Below are 19,249 nucleotides of genomic sequence, written 5' to 3'. Positions count from 1 at the left end.
TTTGTTTGCATGTTACGATGCACCAACCAAAGTCAGACCATAAGGGAAGATGATTTTGGCCTATCTCGGGTGTTACAAAATGAAAGCAACAGTAGGGGTCAAAACCACCTCACCTTCTGGAGCTAAGAGATGCGAGAACTCCGGTAATTCGTACCCATTTATTTGCCTCTTGAGATCACGCAGAGATACACGGTGGCTGCAATTCTGATTCCTCAACTCTTTTAGGAAACCCCTCAGCCACAAGGGGAATTGTTGATGTGATTTTAAACGAATAAACTTACACTTTAACATTATAAATATAGTCATTGAACTCTTACCACATGAACGATATAAGTGTATCAGTAGTGATATATTCTGACCACAGACACGCCTCTCCTCCTAGAACTTTTCCCTTCTCCTCAGCCTCTACAGATAAAAGAGACAATATCACCTTTAGTACATTACATGTCATACATTACAAATACTTTAGGGTATTTTCGAACATCATTCATTCATTTATTATTTATTTTATCATCATTTTTGGACAAAGGCATTCGTATTAGTGTTAGGGTACATACGAATGATAATAATGATAAATGGAAAAAAGGAAACAAATCTATATTCTAAATTATTTAATTAAAAGTACTGTAGATTTATACAAACTTTAAAAGAAAATTATGATAGAATTGATAAGCCGATTCGGGCAAGAACCGGTGTAAATTGTCAGTTTTAATTTAGGATCACTAAGGAAGCAGTCATCATTCGATAAAGAAAGATTAAAATGCACAGATTTTTAAAAAAATCTTAATATCTAATATGTAATAAACTTAGGCAGTTGAATTAAAACTGAAATCATTTAATAACTGATGTAAATCTTTACATACCCGTCATTATAATGTCTAACTAAATGTGTTTTTGTCTTACCTGTAGCATAAGGTGAAGGGTCACAGTTATAATATTCCGGCCACAGAGCATGTTTCTGGTAACTATCGAGATACCAACAGGAGGAATACAGGGCTCGATACCCACGCTGGTTTATAGATTTAACTAATGGTTGTCTTCCTAACCAAACTTGCATTATAGAATCAGCTGGCACCTGATAACAAAATGAACGTAAAATAAATCTTTATTAAAAGCGTCTCTACGACTCACTGTTTGTCTTTGTTAGATACACATTATATATAGAAAGTTTAGAATCTATATCATTTAATGTTAAATTCGTGGTTTTAAGACAAAGATAATGTGAAAAAGGTAAAATATTTTTTTTAAAAAAACGTTCATTTTTAGAGTTGAAATTTTGTAGCCGATCTTTCAACAAAACTTAAGACATCATGCATTCCTTTTGTTTGTTTTCTTTGGTTTTACGGCGCATCAACACAATTTAGGTCATGGCGTCGGAAAAAGGAAAGATGATTTTGGCTTATCTCGGGTGTTTCAAACTAAAAGCAACACCAGGGGTCAAAACCACCCCTCTTGCTGGAGCAAAGAGATGCATAGACTCCAATAATTTGAAACCATTTAGTCGCCTCTTATGATCACGCAGGGATAAACGGATATCCATAATACATTTTGTATAAATGCAAAAGATAATATGAAACAGACAAGAGCCAACAACTTCATCATTTTAAGATTAATAATTTGAAATCCATGGTGATAGAAAACTTAAAGAACTTACATCTTTCGTATTTTTCAATACATCTTCCCACATGATAAACGACTTTTGTTGTTTTTTCTTTATTGCTGTTGCTTTGAGAGTTGAGATCAGTCTAAAATGGTAACGTTAAACAAATATCTTACACTGTATACGTGTCGTTTTTTTTAGTAATAAGCAGATGTTTGGGTAGAATATATCATTTTTTAAAACAAAAGTAATAAGCTCACCACACTAAAAATTAACGGTCTCTTACAGGTTGTAAAATCTCTTTTCGTTAAAAAAACCTATGTGTTTTGAATTGGAGAAATTATGTAGATTTCTTTTCTCCAAAGAAGCAGAAAAGGTGCATCCGTGGTCAAATTAGGTCGCTGACAGAGAACTATACTTCTCACTGACCGTTGTGTGTTCAAATCCCGCCAATGACTGACCTCTTTCATGTGAGAAAACATTCGAGCTAGCTCACGTGAGGTCAGTGGTTCTACTAAGGTGTCAGCTCTATGAGCAGATAGCTAAAATAATGTGTACAGAGGAGTACCTTTGGTCTTCATCCATCACAAGAAGGAAAGTAAATGAATAACCAGAAATAACAATTTATGTTTATCTCCCTAATAAGTCTGCATATGTCAATATTCAGTGTATATGTAAAACAGATATGTAAACTATACATTATTACTGGTTAAAACATTAATTGTAAGCTTTCTTGTATCTTGCTGATTTGTTAAAATGTAATGTCAATTTACAAGGTGTCAAATTTAACAAATTAAGATTACTCATCAGTTATTACATTTGACAGTTAAATCTAAATTTTGACGGTGCAATTGACAGTTTTTGACTAGACTTTATAGTTTTTGCTTGTAATGAAATATTGAAATATCTCATATAATCTTGTCATTTATACTTTTTAGATGAATGACACGTGCGGTCAGTAATTACAAGACGCTAGTTTTATTTTGGAAAAACGCAATAATTAAATAGATACAAATCAAAGAACAATTAGATATGAACTGAAGACAAATTTTAATAAACCTTCTTGACATTCATAAAACAGCAGTGTGCATTTCCGATTAATTAATTTGCACATAAAATAACCAACCTAAGAAAAACAAAATTTTAATTCATTTATTCAACTGATCTATTGATTGTTTTACATCTTGGACTAGTGTCACAAGGTAAAAAATTGGTATTCTGAGGTATTAATTGGGTGTTTTTTTATTTGAAATTGCAAGTATTAAAAGTAAATAATAAAGGGAAAGATTTGTAACTCAAAATAAAGAATGAAGCAAAAACATAAATGACAGATAATCACATCTATTTAGTTTTAATTTTCTTTGTTGTCAATTAGACCTAACAGAAATACGACAATGCTCAGGTTATATTTAACACATTGATACATCAGCCTGGTCATGTAAAGACCTTATCTTTAAAGCATATGCCATTTATTGTTTATTTGTATGTACAATATATATACTTTTGTAAAATAAATATGTTTAAACTAAATGTTGTTGTATTTCTAAAATTATCATATAAGCAAAAAGAGCACCGGAAGTGGCGGGATATGCCGGAAAAATACGAGTCTCATAAAGTTGTACTAATTTTAATATTACTTCTTGAAATAGTATCCTATAGCTTTGTTGATATAACTAGCAGCATTGCTTCTTGCCTCTGTCTCAGGGAGACCACCATTTGTCTGGAGATACGCCACTATCTGAGGGTTTGTCGCCCTGTCGGTAAAGATAAACTTATAATCGTTCTTATGCATTTTCTAATTTTGTGCACAATTAACAGAAAAATCAGCATGGTTTACTTTGTAGACATTAAAAGTTAAAAAGAAAACAACACTAAATACTTATATACATGTAATATCAACTGTATACAGTCAGGAATCATTCGCATCGATCGCCAAGTTATATAAATAGAGGTGGGTGAACCTTAAATACTTGAGCACAGCACATATTTCCTGGAATGGCTAGAAAAACGTTATTCAAAAACTGCTGTAATTGACCTCTAGTGCCAATGAAATCGGTTTAAGTGTGCTGTGTGGAGAGAAAACAAATCAGCATTGGTAATAAATAAAGGGACAGTTTTTTGTTCTTTTTTTTTTTTTGACACATCGGTGATTTTGTTTACATTCACCCCAAGACACTTCCCCAGACTTTCACCTAAGGCATTACAATGAATTTTTCATCTAGAAAAAGGATTGGGTGTTAAGTATATAACATATTTTATAAACTTCTAATTAGGCTTTTTTTTTGTCTCCTACATAGGAGTTATCCTATTTTTTATAGAACATTATAAACTGGCATCAGGACGCTTCCGTAAAGTTTATATACAATGTTTTTAATAATCATTAGTTGTAGCTTCAGCTTGTACATTGATTAAGACATAAAAAGATCTAATAATGGTAGTGCCATACCAGCACGTAGTGTGTAACTCGTCACCACCTAAATGAACGTAACTATCAGGAAACACGTCATATATCTCACTGAATAATTTGGCAAGGAACGTATACGTCTCATCTCGAGCGGGGTTTATTGGACCTAATGGGCCTTGTATAGGCTGATTGCCGGCATAACACGTACTCTTGATTTCCGGATATCCCAGCCAGGAAAACGTATGTCCTATAATAATGATAGAGAAACTGATAAAAAATATATTAAATTGTATATTATGTCAAATCGGTTCATTCCTTATGCTTTATCAAGTATAGGAGGGAATAATTTACTTCTAAAGACATGAGGTAAGTACAGGTCCATATTTTATATGTTATACTTATTTTTTTCTGATTTTTTTCTCTGTCAATGTACTATCACGACTAAGAAAGTTATAAAATAAAATAATTTCATTAGCAACATTGAAATGGCTATTTGCCGTACCTGGCGTATCAAATTCCGGAATAACTCGGATACCTCTGTATCTGGCATATTCTACAATTTCTTTTATATCTTTTATGGTATACACCAGGGTGGAATGGTAAGCTCCCTGCAATATTGAAGCATATCTATTATCAATTGTTTGTTGACGTTCTGGACGTTATAAATGTCTGGATATTTCGACACGGTACATGAAAATATATAAATTATTCAAGCTAATTAACATTCCGTAAGAAGTATGCAATAATGGATACATTAGTATAAAAGTTATGAGCAAAGCCAAGTGTGTAACATGGTTGCTTATTTTTTTGATCGAAATAAAATCCAAAAAGTCAAACAAAGAAATACTTTGTCTGAAATTTAATAAAGTGTTTACCTTCTCGCTCAGTTTAGGAAATACTTCACTTTGGTACGGGAATGAATTGTCATCTACAATATGCCAGTGTAAAACATTCATTTTGTTGTAAGCCATACCGTCCTGTTTAAAGAGAGAAATACAATATTAATAAGATGTTCATGTTCATAAGATGCACCGCATGACACATCACGGGAAAATAATGTTCTTGAAGGGCTTGTAATCAGTGGTGTGACTGTTCAAATAATGCCCAGGTGAATTGTTGTGTAACATAAAAAGCAGTGGGTAGAATAAACAATTAATAATATTACCCAAACCACATAACATGTATTATCATGATCAAGTAAATCAAGTAACTTTGTCACGTCTCAGTGAATTCAATGACATCTTTTTTTTGTATAAACGCAACATCAATATATAGATACACATGTATAAATATTTAAATAAAAAATAATAATAATAAAAGACTAAATGGTTACACCGTGTCAAAATGACATCAAACATATTGGATAACTAAATATCTATTCGGAGAGAGAGGACAATTAACAGTTTGCTATACATGTTTATACACAATGTAAGTAACTTTCATTCAAAAGTTTATTCTATATACGACGCGAATGTCTACATGAACTAATGAAAATAAACTTGCCAAAACATCTTTTATGGTCTTTTTATAGATAAAATGCCTTGATGTATCTATCAGAATTCCTCTGTGAGGAAACCGAGGTGTATCTTCAATGTCTGTCACTCTGGCATATATCTGTAATGAAAATATCATCACAAACATCATCATTGTCATTTCATTTTCATTTCATTTTCATTTCATTTCAGTTAAAACTTTTCGCACAGTTTAAGCTCATTCGGCCACGTACTTTAGGCTTGATGCGACTGATATATAAAATCCCATTGTTAAAATGGATATTTTGAAATACGACGTAATGACATCAAAAGCGTTTTGATCTAGAGATAGAACGATGATGACAAACGATCTGACAACTTTCTGTCGTGTGTATACACATGACCAGATTCTATCATTATATTATTCAATGTCCCATCATATCTTTGTTATTCTCCTAAATAATTTACACCATGATATTCTGTCTGAAAATGTATTGATCAATAGATCGATGTAATTGGCTCTTAATCACCTGATATAACTCTCAATATGAAGTGACCGGCTCCATAATACTTTGACGACACATTAGCTATTCTCATTGTATGATCGTTATATGATCGTTGTGTGATATATTGTCAGTGCCTAATTAACCTGCAGATCTGCTCTACTCGTTAAAGTTAAAAACTATGCTCAGCTGGGACAAAACTACACATACCTTGTCATTAAAAAACTACACTAGTATAATAAATGTATTTTAGAATGGCGACTTCTGTTGGAAATGTTCTTTTGTTATTAGAAATGTATTTTTGTATGTCTGCATGTGTGCGCGCATGTGCGTGCGTGATTACGTAAAGTTTTAGTGGTTTTACTTTATTTTTTTATCAAGAATGTAGAATTATTTCTAGTTTATTGAAACGATTCATTCGTACTTATTGACCTTTTCGTTTGTGGTCTTTTTAGATGCCATTCTTAAATACCTAATTACAATTGAACATGTTTGCACGGCTCGGGTCATAAAAGCTTAAACCCATTTATCACGGGAGAGGAACTGTTACACGAAGTATGAAGTTCTTATGATAACTGTCACAGAGTTCCTGGAAAACGTTACGGATTTCGCTAGAAAACTTTTGTATATACACATTGACCTGTTCATTTGTGATCTTCTTTCTTGCCATACTTAATTACCTTAATTACCTAATTATAATGGAAAGTTGCAAACATAAAGCTTACACATTTAAGCCCGATTTTTCAAATGTTCATATAGTTACTTGATGTTATCGGACATCTTCAAGGTTATCAGGATAACTTTAGGACAGTTGAAAAATCGGGCATAAATTTGTAAGCTTTATGTTTGCAACTTTCCATTATAATTAGGTAATTAAGGTAATTAAGTATGGCAAGAAAGAAGATCACAAATGAACAGATCAATGTGTATATACAAAAGTTTTCTAGCGAAATCCGTAACGGCTCGTGAGTTATCAAAAGAACTTCATACCCATTTTCCGTGAAAGGAACTTTATATACAGTAAGATTAAAGTCTATGAAAACTGTCAACAAAGACTACCTTAAAAAACCTTAACAGGATTGTAGGCAAGAAGTTAAAAAATTGACTGTTCATTTGTGAATTTTTCTTGATATCAATATACCTTATATACCAGTTTAATGAAAAGTCAAACAAAGCTCTTTAGCTCAAAATTTTATCCAAATAATCATATATGTATAGCTTTGATGATTATCGAATCAATTCAAGGTTAATCAGGATCAACCTTTAACAGTTGTAAAAAATCGCGGCAAAATAAATTTTAAGCTTTAATGTTTGACAACTTTCCATTATAATTATAATTAAGGTAATTTAACTAGCGGAATAAACAACGCAACACGAAATAACATCAATTTAATCGCCGTTTTCTAACGACAAAATCTCGTAACGTTTCCAGGAACCTTCCTTTGTGACGTTATTCAAAAACTGCAACCTTTGTTGCCTAATCAGTTCCTCTAGCCGTCTGTAAATGGTTTAAGATTTTCTTGAAACCGGCGAAAAAGAATTTTATTCACTGGCGTTTTTCCGCGGTAAAAACCATCATCAAACAAATACTAAACAAAAAATTAAAATATAAAGAAAAAAACATTGAAACGAGGGTGCGGTTTCGGGCAAGGAAATAGTAAATAGATTTTCAAAACGGATATTTCATTTTGATAATTGAATAGTAATGTCTGATATGACAATATCATTTATTATTTAACGTTTTCCAACGACAAGTACAGTCAAACCTGCAAAATATCCACTTACAATGTAAGACTCTTGTCTTTATACTTCAAGTTTTAATGTTTTGCAATTTGCCTGCCTTAAATGACCATTTGTCTTGTGATTACACATTTTCTCTTTACCTAAGAGATGATGTCTTTATAATTATACTCAAACTTGACTGTGTATATTTCGTTAGTTAAGTTTACCTGATCAGTGTTGGCTTTCCTGAAGAGAAGTTGACTGAACGTCTCGAGTCCACGTAACGCTCCCCACACCTGCTCTGACGTCAGTTTCGTCACACCAGGACGAACGATAAGCTTATCTGAAAATAGAGAAAAACAAAATCCCTAAAGAAACCTCAACACGGCAATATTGGTAATGTTGCAGACTCGGTTTGATTGAGCCTGTTCATGGACGGTACTGAAAAGTGCAAGTTACCGTCCAAGCCCCTAGCACCGGCTTAAACAGAATCCAACATTTGAAAACGAAAACGGTGAAATTTTGAATTTAGAAACATCTGCAGTTCATATGTGTTCATACGGCGGTTATCATGGCACCTTTCAATGCGACCCAGTAGTGCCATTCCGCGTATGGTCCCCAGTTAAAAGAATGCATGTGCCCTAAACGAGAAAACAATGGGCGGAACTAAATGAAATTTTATAAATAGTAATTGTACTATGTTTGTTGTTGTTTCTGGTGCTCTTTTTGTATTAATACTAACCCAGTATAATCTAATTGAAAATGTTGTATGTTTCTGTGCCCCGCGTTTAAAGACCAATGAAGCATATGTATGATAACCTCTGTCAATTCATTGTTTTCTTGTATGTTAATTCAATGTACAATTGTACGCGAAAATGACAGATTTTTGTTGAATATAAACACAATAGAGTGATGGACCTTAAACATTTAAATCCCATCCACCTCCTCAACCGTGAACTTCATCTCTCTGTTTATATATAAATGATCCCAAACGTTCGTCACAATTAAGTTTATCAAATGTAGGATCATGGTTGTACTATTTTCCAAATGGATACAAATAATCAAAAGTATATATCTATAGCCCATCTTTATCTTCTGTAAGTTAACCGTTACAACCAAAGTAAATATACATTACTTGATTTGATAAAAAAAAATAATCAAATAAAACATTAGAGGAAAATACAGTTTCAAATCACGTGAAACATTCATTTTATAACTACATCCCACATTTTAAGCCAAATTACTGACCTGCAATTACCAATTTTTATTCAACAGATAGCGTAAGATTGCTATACCACTGCCGTCCATGAACAGGCTGAAGCAGCCTGCAACATTTTCAAGCGTTCTTTAAATTTGCCATCTTATCTATTAAGTTTTATATTTACAGAAGCCAACTGCAGTCATGATACACATTTGAAAATGAAATGTTTGGTAAATAAAACATTGAAATTTAAACTCATAACTTACAAGATTCCTTCATATCAATATGCGGATACCCACATTCCTCATCTGCGACGTAAATCTCCAGGTCGGCCATCTTTGTCACGTGATTGTATTTAGCTTCCTCTTGTTTCTTATGGACATTGAACGCATTCTCATTAAAATTGTAAGTAAAATCATATTGCTCTTCTATGATGTAATTATTTATAATGTTTTTATATCTTTGTATTGCTTCGGTAAGGATGTCGCAGGTTTTGTTGAGTGCCTCTATTTTGAATGTTGACTTGTTAATATTTAGTACGGCGTCTCGTTCATACCTGTAATACAGCGGTAATGGCCAAGGTTCGCCGACTGAAGAAAATGGCGCCTTGCGTATAGGAGGTTTGAAAACAAATCGTCTGTCTACGGTCAGGTCAAAGGTTGACCCACCCGATTTCCTTATAAGGTTAACTACAGGTTGATTGTGTACGTCAAGGAACTGATTCTGGAAGTTGTTGACTGGTACATTGACATGTAACCTCTTTATGTTTCCGACACCTGCAATGAAGTCATTAAGTGATATTATAACATTCATGTATATCAAAATATTTCTCAACATTTTAAATATCATTTTTATTCATTATGCTATGATAAAAAACCCCGCTGTAATATTAATATTTCTTCTTGTATTAATGAAACACATAATAATATGTTCAACAACAGGAGTTATCTGCTCGTTCTCGTTTATGCCAATGATTATGATAGACTTCAATCAACATATTTATATAATTTTCATTTAGAATTAAATCAGGACTGACAACAAACAGCCAGACATTAAACAAATAGAGAAAGAAATGTAGAATTAACAACCACAAATGTCCCATTTTTTTCAAACAGAAAGTGCAAGACGAACAGAAAAAAAACACGTATGTTATTGAAATTTATATCTTGTCATCATATGTTTTTCATACAGTGAATGTATCGTCATAAAAAATATCATGAATTTTATCTTGCATAATATAATTGAGAAACTGATATAAAGCAACGGTAACTCAGAAGAATACGACTCCTCATTAGTTTTAGGAGCACTATTTATTGAAAATCGCCCAATAGATATCCTTAGTGAGCTCTACACGACAAGAACTACTAACAGTGCACGTTTTAGGGCTCTATTCGAAAGGAGCCCCATAGGGTTTGACAAAGCACAAAATGACCACCTTGCGTTTAAACGGAAAGTAGTCTAAATAAAACTTTCTTATCGGTACAAAAGTTCCGAATAAAAATAAGGAAAGTTGGAAACTTACCAACAACATTTTCAGCATCCACACTCGCGGAAAACAACAGCACTATTATCAGGTGACATCTTAAACGTGTACCCATCTTTTGAGAGAAAAAGAAAGAGTATATTTGCATTAGAAATAAGTAAGAAAGTACCAAAATTCTATGCCAGTTTCAAATATTTATCCATATAAATATCTTGTATAAATTGACCGTGCACATCTAAATTTACTTGCTGTATTAATAAAATATAAAGTTTCGCTTCAGTTGATGTTAACTTGTCGCATCATCAGCTTTCTCGGTGCTTAATCCACGGTAATGTCATGGTATGTTACGTAATTTCTCAAGTTAAAGTATAGATTATGAATTTTTTAAACACTCGCATGTATGCATTTCCTGCAGAATGAAAATGTGTTATTTTTTAACCAGCAAACAAATGCTCATGTAATGTGAGCTTTTTATAGCGATTTCTAAGCAATGGTGATTCGGATTTAAAAGATTAATTAATGAATGATAAGCATCGGGGTTTTGAAAAGTCGACATTTCAGGTGTAATAACTTGATATTTGAAAATAATAAATGACTATCACAAAGATATTATAAAATACTCACAGTCCAAGTTGTTTTCTTAATATCCTGTATATATATCAAAGTAATTGATCCATGGTAACATTTTTATCAACTTAAACTTTATGCTTTAACATTTGTGTAATACATGTATTTTATTCATGTCAAAAATGTACGTTGGATATATATATGCAAATGAATCAATCGATGTTATAAATTCCACCCTGAATGTTTACTTCACTCGTTCCGGTTTATCAATAGTCAAGACCTTCTTTTAAGACATATTTGCTCTTTCTTTTAATTGATAATTTAATGCTCATATAAATTAACTGAATGCACTTTTGAAGATTTATTATGAATATTATTGAAAAGAGATTAATATTTTGTGAATAGACAGACATCAATACAAATGTATTTATTTCATATATACCAGCATGTTTGATATTTTTTATTTGATACTATCTAAATAAACGATATTTAAAAAAAGATGGTAAATATATGAATTCACGTAGACTATTTCTGTTTGTTCTACCAGTATTGATCGATTGTCAGAACTTTATAAGTTTACCATACAAGTACATGTACTATATTGTACTATTATTTATTTGATGTTGATACATTTATTTTATAAGTCCATGAGAAGTCATCAATGTATTTTTTTATTTTGATTTAATTACTAACGAATTTGTGGCTGCATATTTCTATGACGTTCACAAAGAGTAAGTTGTTATTTTAGAGTGAGTGCACGGATACCGCAGTTTCCCCGTTCTATATGTGACCCGATTTATGGAACCTCCAGTTTTTAAGGCATTAATACTTGTAATGGTTGAGTGGGGGATCGACCGTGCGACCCCTGGATTACTAGTCCAGCACGTTAGCACTAGACCACGGGTCTGATCCTGACTCTACAGTCTTGTCTTGATATACAGCACGTTTGTAACGTGAATTTTTCGGTGTTATAAAGCCATATTATAATGACAAAACTTTTACAGATTACATGACTGTGTATAATCGACTGTTTACCATTTCACCTTTTATACCAGGCCATGTAACCTGTCAATGATGATAATAACTTATTAAGTTTAAATAAGTGATCTTGAACTATATTTAACTCAAAATGTTATTTAGTCAACCATGACTTTACTAATCCTAGTAATGAAATCATGTTGTAATAAGATAACGTCGTAACTTTCATTCATTTTCAAAGTAAATACCATTTAATCTACCACGTGCGCATGCGATAGCAACCACGTGCGTACGCGATACCTACTATGTGCGCACGTACAAGCTATTACGTGCGCACGCGATAGCTATTACGTGCGCACGTAATGACTGACCAACGTAGTAGCTATCGCGTGCGCACGTAGCTATTGTATAGCTATTGTGTTAATGCACCATTTGTTTTATCATTCAATCTAAAATGTTAAGAAGATGGCTTTTGCATCAGAGATATTAGAAAAAAAGGAGATGATTTTTTACATCAAATCGTGGTTTTAGTGTTTCTAATTAAAGACCCATTATGCCCCAGAAATGCTTTCATTTTTATTACTCAAAATCTTGATATTCATGTGTAAAGTGGTATTCGTTATGTTAACTCAACCTTACCTCTCGTGAGGGAGGCTTCAAAAGTTCACCGATCGGTTTTATTGCATAACATCATTCAATATACATTGCAAAAGTGTAACCATGTCGTGTAAAAGAGTGTATTTCACCGAAGTGGAAAAAAGATATTAAAATAATTAATTATTAAAAACTAAATGTAAATCAAAACCACACAAAAATGGTTTTAAATCATTGTTCGATAAAATAAAAGTATGGGGAGGAATTTAAAGAGAATTTAATAGTTTTCAAGTAGTAAATACCAGAATAGCAACCATTGAATGTTAGAAAAAATGAAAGACAGGACGAAATAAAGTTTCCTTTTAAAAGGAAAGGCTTGCACAGTTGTGCCTTCATCCCAACATATTTAGTTGTTTTTATTTTTGTTAAAACGAATATTTTTGTCAAAACGATTTGAAATCTATTCTCTATTGTATAAAACTAATAAAGAAAATAATCAATCGTAAAAATACTAACGTGGAGATCTATCTATCATACTGAAAGGAAACAAGTGTGCACATTTCATTTCCACTTGGTTACGTGGTACCAATAATTAACAAGAAAAGCATTGATGCAAAGCATCAAAGGGCGTCCAAGCAAGAAATGCAGCAAGTGAAGATGAACTAGTAGACATATGATGACAAGATATTCTTATAAAATACCAGAAAAGTAGATCACTTATGAATGACCGGACGAAAGACATTGTTCATTATGAACTTTGATTGGCATGCTAGAGATTAGAATATTACTTGTTATTTCTTTATGATCGCGGTTATTAATAGCAACGGATATACATGTATACAATCATTTATAATCCATATGTGTAACGCATGATCAACGCGTACGGTACCACACCTTTGTAATTGTCCCTTATTATGTTATCGCTATTATCGAAGACCCCCTCTTAAGGTATCTGTTCACACTTAGTAAAAATATGACACTGGTTATATTACCATGTTGATCATGTTGAGCATAATTGTTTATTATACAGTATTAAATTCTAATATCTATCATTAATAAAAAAATACAAATTTTATGAATATTGTTTTCTTTTCTTTTTTGTGTTTTGTGTGCTTTTTTAATACTGAGTTTTTACTACTCTTTTTTTATTAAAATTGTAAAATAAATTTTAAGAATTCAATTGACATATTGACCGACGATTATAAATCAAAACTTATAACTGGAAAAAGTCAGTAAATTATGGTTTATCTTTCAATATATAATATTGTTTATTCTTAAACCATGTACATGTACATTTGTATTTTTCTTTATAATTTTTTAAATTATCAATCAATTGAATAATTCATAAAATCTAATTTGTAACTTTGAATAATTCCTCGGCATCTTTACTAAACACGGATAACAAATTAAATAAAATGTTTTAAAGTTGATAATGTCATATTAATACCATAAAAATGTACCTTTTTCTCAATTATTGTACATATTTATTGTCAGATAAAATGAAACATGCTTATCAAACATCCACTCCAAAACCGGGAGAGACCGGGTACTATTCGCCGGTCACTAGTAAATCCCGGTCAAAATAGACCGGGAGAGACCGGGAATTACCGATAGGAGTGATAAATAGATATATCTATAAATAGATTTTCGGAATATTTAGGTTATCAACTGACATGTACAACAATAACATACCATGATAACCCACTGTGTACTACAAAATGATAAATAAAAAACCCCTAAGAGCGCGATTTATTGACGGAAAAGGTTATTTCATTTGAAAATGTTTGCATTGCGAAATTCTCCAGTTCGTTATTCATTGTAACATATCGCGACATTTCATTCTTAATTAATAATCAAGCACCCTCATACCGATCGGAATGATCGGCTTTTATTATGACCGACTAAAAGGCTCGAGAAGTTGCTGTCGCCCTTTCACAAAATCTGATTTCATTCCATAAGAGCGCCGCGCTTCGGCGCGGACGCCAATAAGCATGTTCACAGATACGATGCGCTATCTATAGATCATCACGTGATAAGGTTAATGATATGCATGGACTATTTTTAGATTACCTCACCAAGTTCAGTAGATCTAAATATAACTCGATCATGCACTAATACTACTACAATCAACATCCTCTATTGTATAAAACTAATACAGACAAAAACAATTATAAAAGAAACTAACTTTTGTGTCTTGAAAAAGAATTGAAACGGAACAATTTCGTTTATAATTTATTACGGTTTAAATCAATAAATCAAGTAAAAATACGAATCCTATTTATATAAACAAACTGGGATTACCAAAGTAACTAAAATAGCTTAGATTTCCGTAATATTACTTCGAGTGATCCCGCAGCATTCGGAACTGCCTCGGCTATTATCTATAATATTAACAAAGACTGACGGAAAGGGCCGAGTAGTTGGGATTGATTCTGCAGTATGACGGAATCGCCCGAATTGTCACGATTGCAATCGGAACTACATGGCTATTATCATTAATCCGAAGAGTGACGAAAAAGGCCGAAAAGTTGCGATTGGCACGATTGCAGCTGGTTCCCCGTTCAATCATGCACTTACAAATGTAAGCAGAAAAACACCTAACCGGAACAAGTTTTCCATATGAAATGGCTTGCAGCCGTGGCTGCAAGCCAAAAAGGGAAGCTAAAGAAGTAGTGGAAAGGCTACTGAAAGCATTTCGAACTGAAAAAAATACATTTCAAAATCGCAAAACTTTATTTTGAAATTAGCATTCATTTTTATGTCAATGATTTTTTTCAATACACAATTATATTTTGTTTTCTTAATCATCTTTATGGCATTTACGATTATAGAATCATAATCATTTAATTTATTTCTTGAACAAAATACAATTAAACATTATACAGTTATTATTTAAGTTACAAACTGGAACACCATACCCGTTTAGTAAAGTATATAAATCATGCTAAACAAATGTTAAAGATATTATTTTGCTACGTAGATTTTAATAGTTTGTTTTTAATTAAAATACGTAGACGTCATCAAAGTTCACTTGATGCCATGGTTATTCGTGACGCCATGTTTCTGTCATGTTTCCTTTGAAATATCTTTAAAAATAAATCTATGTCAATCCCAAAATTTAAACAGTGTGATATAACTTGTATCTAACTGTTATTTTTAATATTTTAAAAAATAAAACAATAGATAACTAAATGGCATTTGTTTAAAACGTAAATATTTATATAGGCCTTTATTTAGATGCATACGACAAATCATCCGAGGACTTGAGTCCAGAATCATCGACGGTCACATTGACAAACACAGGAACAGTTATTAACATGGATAAAAGGAAATTCAAGAAATTTCCAACTTGAAATCGTATAAATTCACTTCTTTTTTGGCATAGGTCTTGATACGTCGCGAGCTGAATACACTCACAATAGTTCATACTACTTGAGCTGAATACACTCACAATAGTTCATACTACTGAATACACTCACAATAGTTCATACTACTGAATACACTCACAATAGTTCATACTACTGAATACACTCACAATAGTTCATACTACTGAATACACTCACAATAGTTCATACTACTTGTATCATTCCGGGTATAAAATGTACACGTACACTCTTTCGAACATCAAATTGTTGTTGGAAGTCAAAATACTACTTTGTTTACATACTGCGACTTTTGTAACATGTTTTACATTTAGTGCTTTTTTCTTCAGGTAAAAAGCATCTAACATGCTCTTAAATCATTTCTTAAACGTTATAAAACTCTCTTTTTCTCTTTCTAAAGAAGTAAATATTTATGCATTTCTGAGGCATAATGTGCCTTTAAATATAATTAACATCACCAGATGCAACAAAAAGCTTGTTAAATATCGATCGATTTCTATGTAGAAAAAATGATTAGAAGTAGCTGATAGTATGAGGTTACTGTTAGTACAATTCTGAATTCTATTTAACGACCACACAGCGGTAAAACCAATATTGAACAGTACGCTAGCCGATATAGGTTTTATTGAGCTGTGTACGGACATTTAAAAAGTACGACTTATTGCAAAATTTTACCATTCAGCTTGTGGTAATGGATTATCTGGTTTTGATTTTAAAACTGTGTACTGTTACATCAATGTGTTTCAAAAACAAAATAGAAAAAAATCTCCGAATCAACCTTTAAAGTTGCATGTCGCTAGGTGTTGCCAAAAAAAATCAAACTTGAGAAAAATGTACATGTAATAGATTTTAAGAAAAGTAAAAATATTTAAGATTCAAATAATAATTTAAATATTATGTGCATTTTTTTAAATATTTATTACCATATTTCTAATGTGTTACTAACGCAATCAGGATTAATTTTTTTTAATTTTGCATTTTGGCAATTTACGTGGATTGCAAATGCCGTTTGCAGTGTAAAAGTTACTTTTTTGTTCACTTTACAGTGGTTTACTTTTGCATAGATTTTCAAAATTTTCATGAACGTTAGCATGAATTTGACATGCTGCTTTAAGACATTAGTTAAAATGCAGTGATGTTAAAACTTGTATGGGGTTATTCTGGCAGCTTAAGTCCTAGTAAACACTAAAAATAACTAAATAACTAGAGCTACTTTGTAGAATAGAAAAAAGTTGGTCCAGATATTCAAATTGTCGCAGTGAATATATTACTTGATTTTCACTGAATGAAGTCAGTTTAAAGGTGATACAAGCTAACGCTAGTTTTATATAAGTCATACCTCGCAAGAGTCATGGTAACAATCGTCTTCCTTTTATAAATTGCCATTTGCGTTTTTATTGTTTTTGATTGTATCTTTATTGTTGTTTTTTTCCATCGGTAAGACAAAGAGATATACATGTATATATCATATGAACACGATTCCCTGTGAGGGTACCGGAGACGACAAATATTTCAGATTAGCCTTTTTTTTGAAAAGAAAAATATATTCAGGTTAACGCATACATGGATTTAAGTTTAGATATAAAAAAACTTTAATTGGAAAAAAGCTTGCACCATTAATGTATAGACATTCCTATATGTGTATATATAGAATAAATCCCCAACTTTCATAATATTACATTCATGTACACATACGAGATACATTTATAATTGGTTTAGAAACTTATACTCTTTATAATTAGGAATATATATATAAGTTATGTTCAGAAATATTACTTTTTATATTTAAATATGAACACCCCTTTTGATATAGACAATCATCTTTACTATGTTTAATATCATAGACATACTTATCCTTCACATTTAAAAGTGTTTAATCTGAAGGGGTATAATATCTCGAGTAAACTTATAAGGTATATAATTATTATGTCTTTAAGCAAAATGTATGTGTTAAAATGGGAAAGATACATTAATTAAGTGGCTGTACATGTTTATGTATCTTAAACGAGATTATACGTTTGTCGTACCCAAATAATATACATCACTTCAAATCATAACGCTTTTGTTTCTTTTACTATATGTATTTGTTAAAAACATAAAGCTAAATATAAAAGAAATCACTTCTGAAATTTTGAAAATGCGATTTTTTAAAGACCTTTTCACTGTCTTTATAAGTTTTTTTATAATCAGTGATATTAAGCAAAAAACAAGGAGATTGTTTATCGGAACATTTCCTCAGACATCATTATAATTTATATCTGAATGCAGCAAAAATAATACCTAAAAATATGGGAGTACTTTGCAAAAATGATAAACAAAGACTATATAGATGAACAGTCGGGTTATCATATAAACTATTATATTATAACTGGAAAGTAGATTAACAGGTACCTGATTAAAATAAACCCACTGCATTTAATGATGAACAATAGTGTTTATTTATAAAGTAATAAAAATGTCATAAAAATACTACTCTACCTTTCTTATGTTTACATCCACTTTGTCTTTCACTTTGTATGTAAATTTAATTGTAGTTTGTACTTCCGCAAATAAATTCAATATACTTAAAACGTTTAAGACGTTAAGTCCCCCGCGGCTTTTACGTTAGCCATTAAAGGCCCGCCCCTGGCCGGCGAGCACGTCACGTCGTGAACATCATCACTGTTGCTTTTTGAAGTGTGTATTGCCTTAATGTGTTAAATTAGACGTGCACAAATATTTCACCATTACTTTTTTTTTACTGGCCATCAGCTTCAATCTTTGTTAGGTATTCGCTTTTAAAGCTGTCATTAAATAAGAGTGAAGAAATAGTTTAAGGCACGCGATGGCAATAATCTTTTTTGTTATTTATTCATATCAGACAAAATTTAATGCGGGCTGTTCGGAAACATAACATTTTTTTATTGTATCTTTTTATGATAACATTTTAAGAGTACATTCAAATATCTATATATAGAGAGATATTATTTTAGGCTACGGACAGAAATAATTAGTTTAAAGACAATTTTATATTGTATTTGCCACCTTAAGAACTTCTTTTCATCGTGGAATAATTAAATAAATCAGTGGGCGGACGCAATGGTAGCCTCGTGTGCTTTCTGGATATGAGACAACATTTTAGGAGAAATACCAATAATAAGCCTAAAATATAAGAATAAATAAATGAAAAACAAACAAAACTTACCATGTTTACAAATATCTTACACTTGTTTTCGTGTTGTATTCCTCATGTTTAATAAGTAGCATTTTATGCCGAGTACTTTAATACAAGGGTATAGCGACGTATTGAAGCGGAACATATTTTAATAGCTTTGACGTGTGTTTATAGCTTTGACGGGTAAC

At 31.8% G+C, this 19,249-nt stretch overlaps 1 protein-coding gene across 1 annotated transcript; it reads right to left on the bottom strand.

Annotated features, from left to right (window-relative positions):
- Positions 1-317: 317 nt before the first annotated feature.
- Positions 318-19,111, bottom strand: LOC132721411 (beta-hexosaminidase subunit alpha-like; the record flags this gene model as incomplete). The annotated part of the gene is given in 12 exon segments (XM_060705715.1): positions 318-405; positions 904-1,075; positions 1,655-1,745; positions 3,238-3,354; positions 4,047-4,251; positions 4,507-4,612; positions 4,880-4,981; positions 5,508-5,618; positions 7,929-8,044; positions 9,169-9,678; positions 10,425-10,500; positions 19,092-19,111. Coding segments are annotated over 12 exon segments (1,697 nt in total), but the record flags the coding sequence as incomplete, so codon positions are not given.
- Positions 19,112-19,249: the final 138 nt, after the last annotated feature.

This window comes from Ruditapes philippinarum, unplaced genomic scaffold, assembly GCF_026571515.1.
Source record: "Ruditapes philippinarum isolate M1 unplaced genomic scaffold, ASM2657151v2 ctg6454_1_1_1_1, whole genome shotgun sequence".
NCBI lineage: Eukaryota > Metazoa > Mollusca > Bivalvia > Venerida > Veneridae > Ruditapes > Ruditapes philippinarum.
This window is presented reverse-complemented; position numbering and strand designations above follow the sequence as displayed.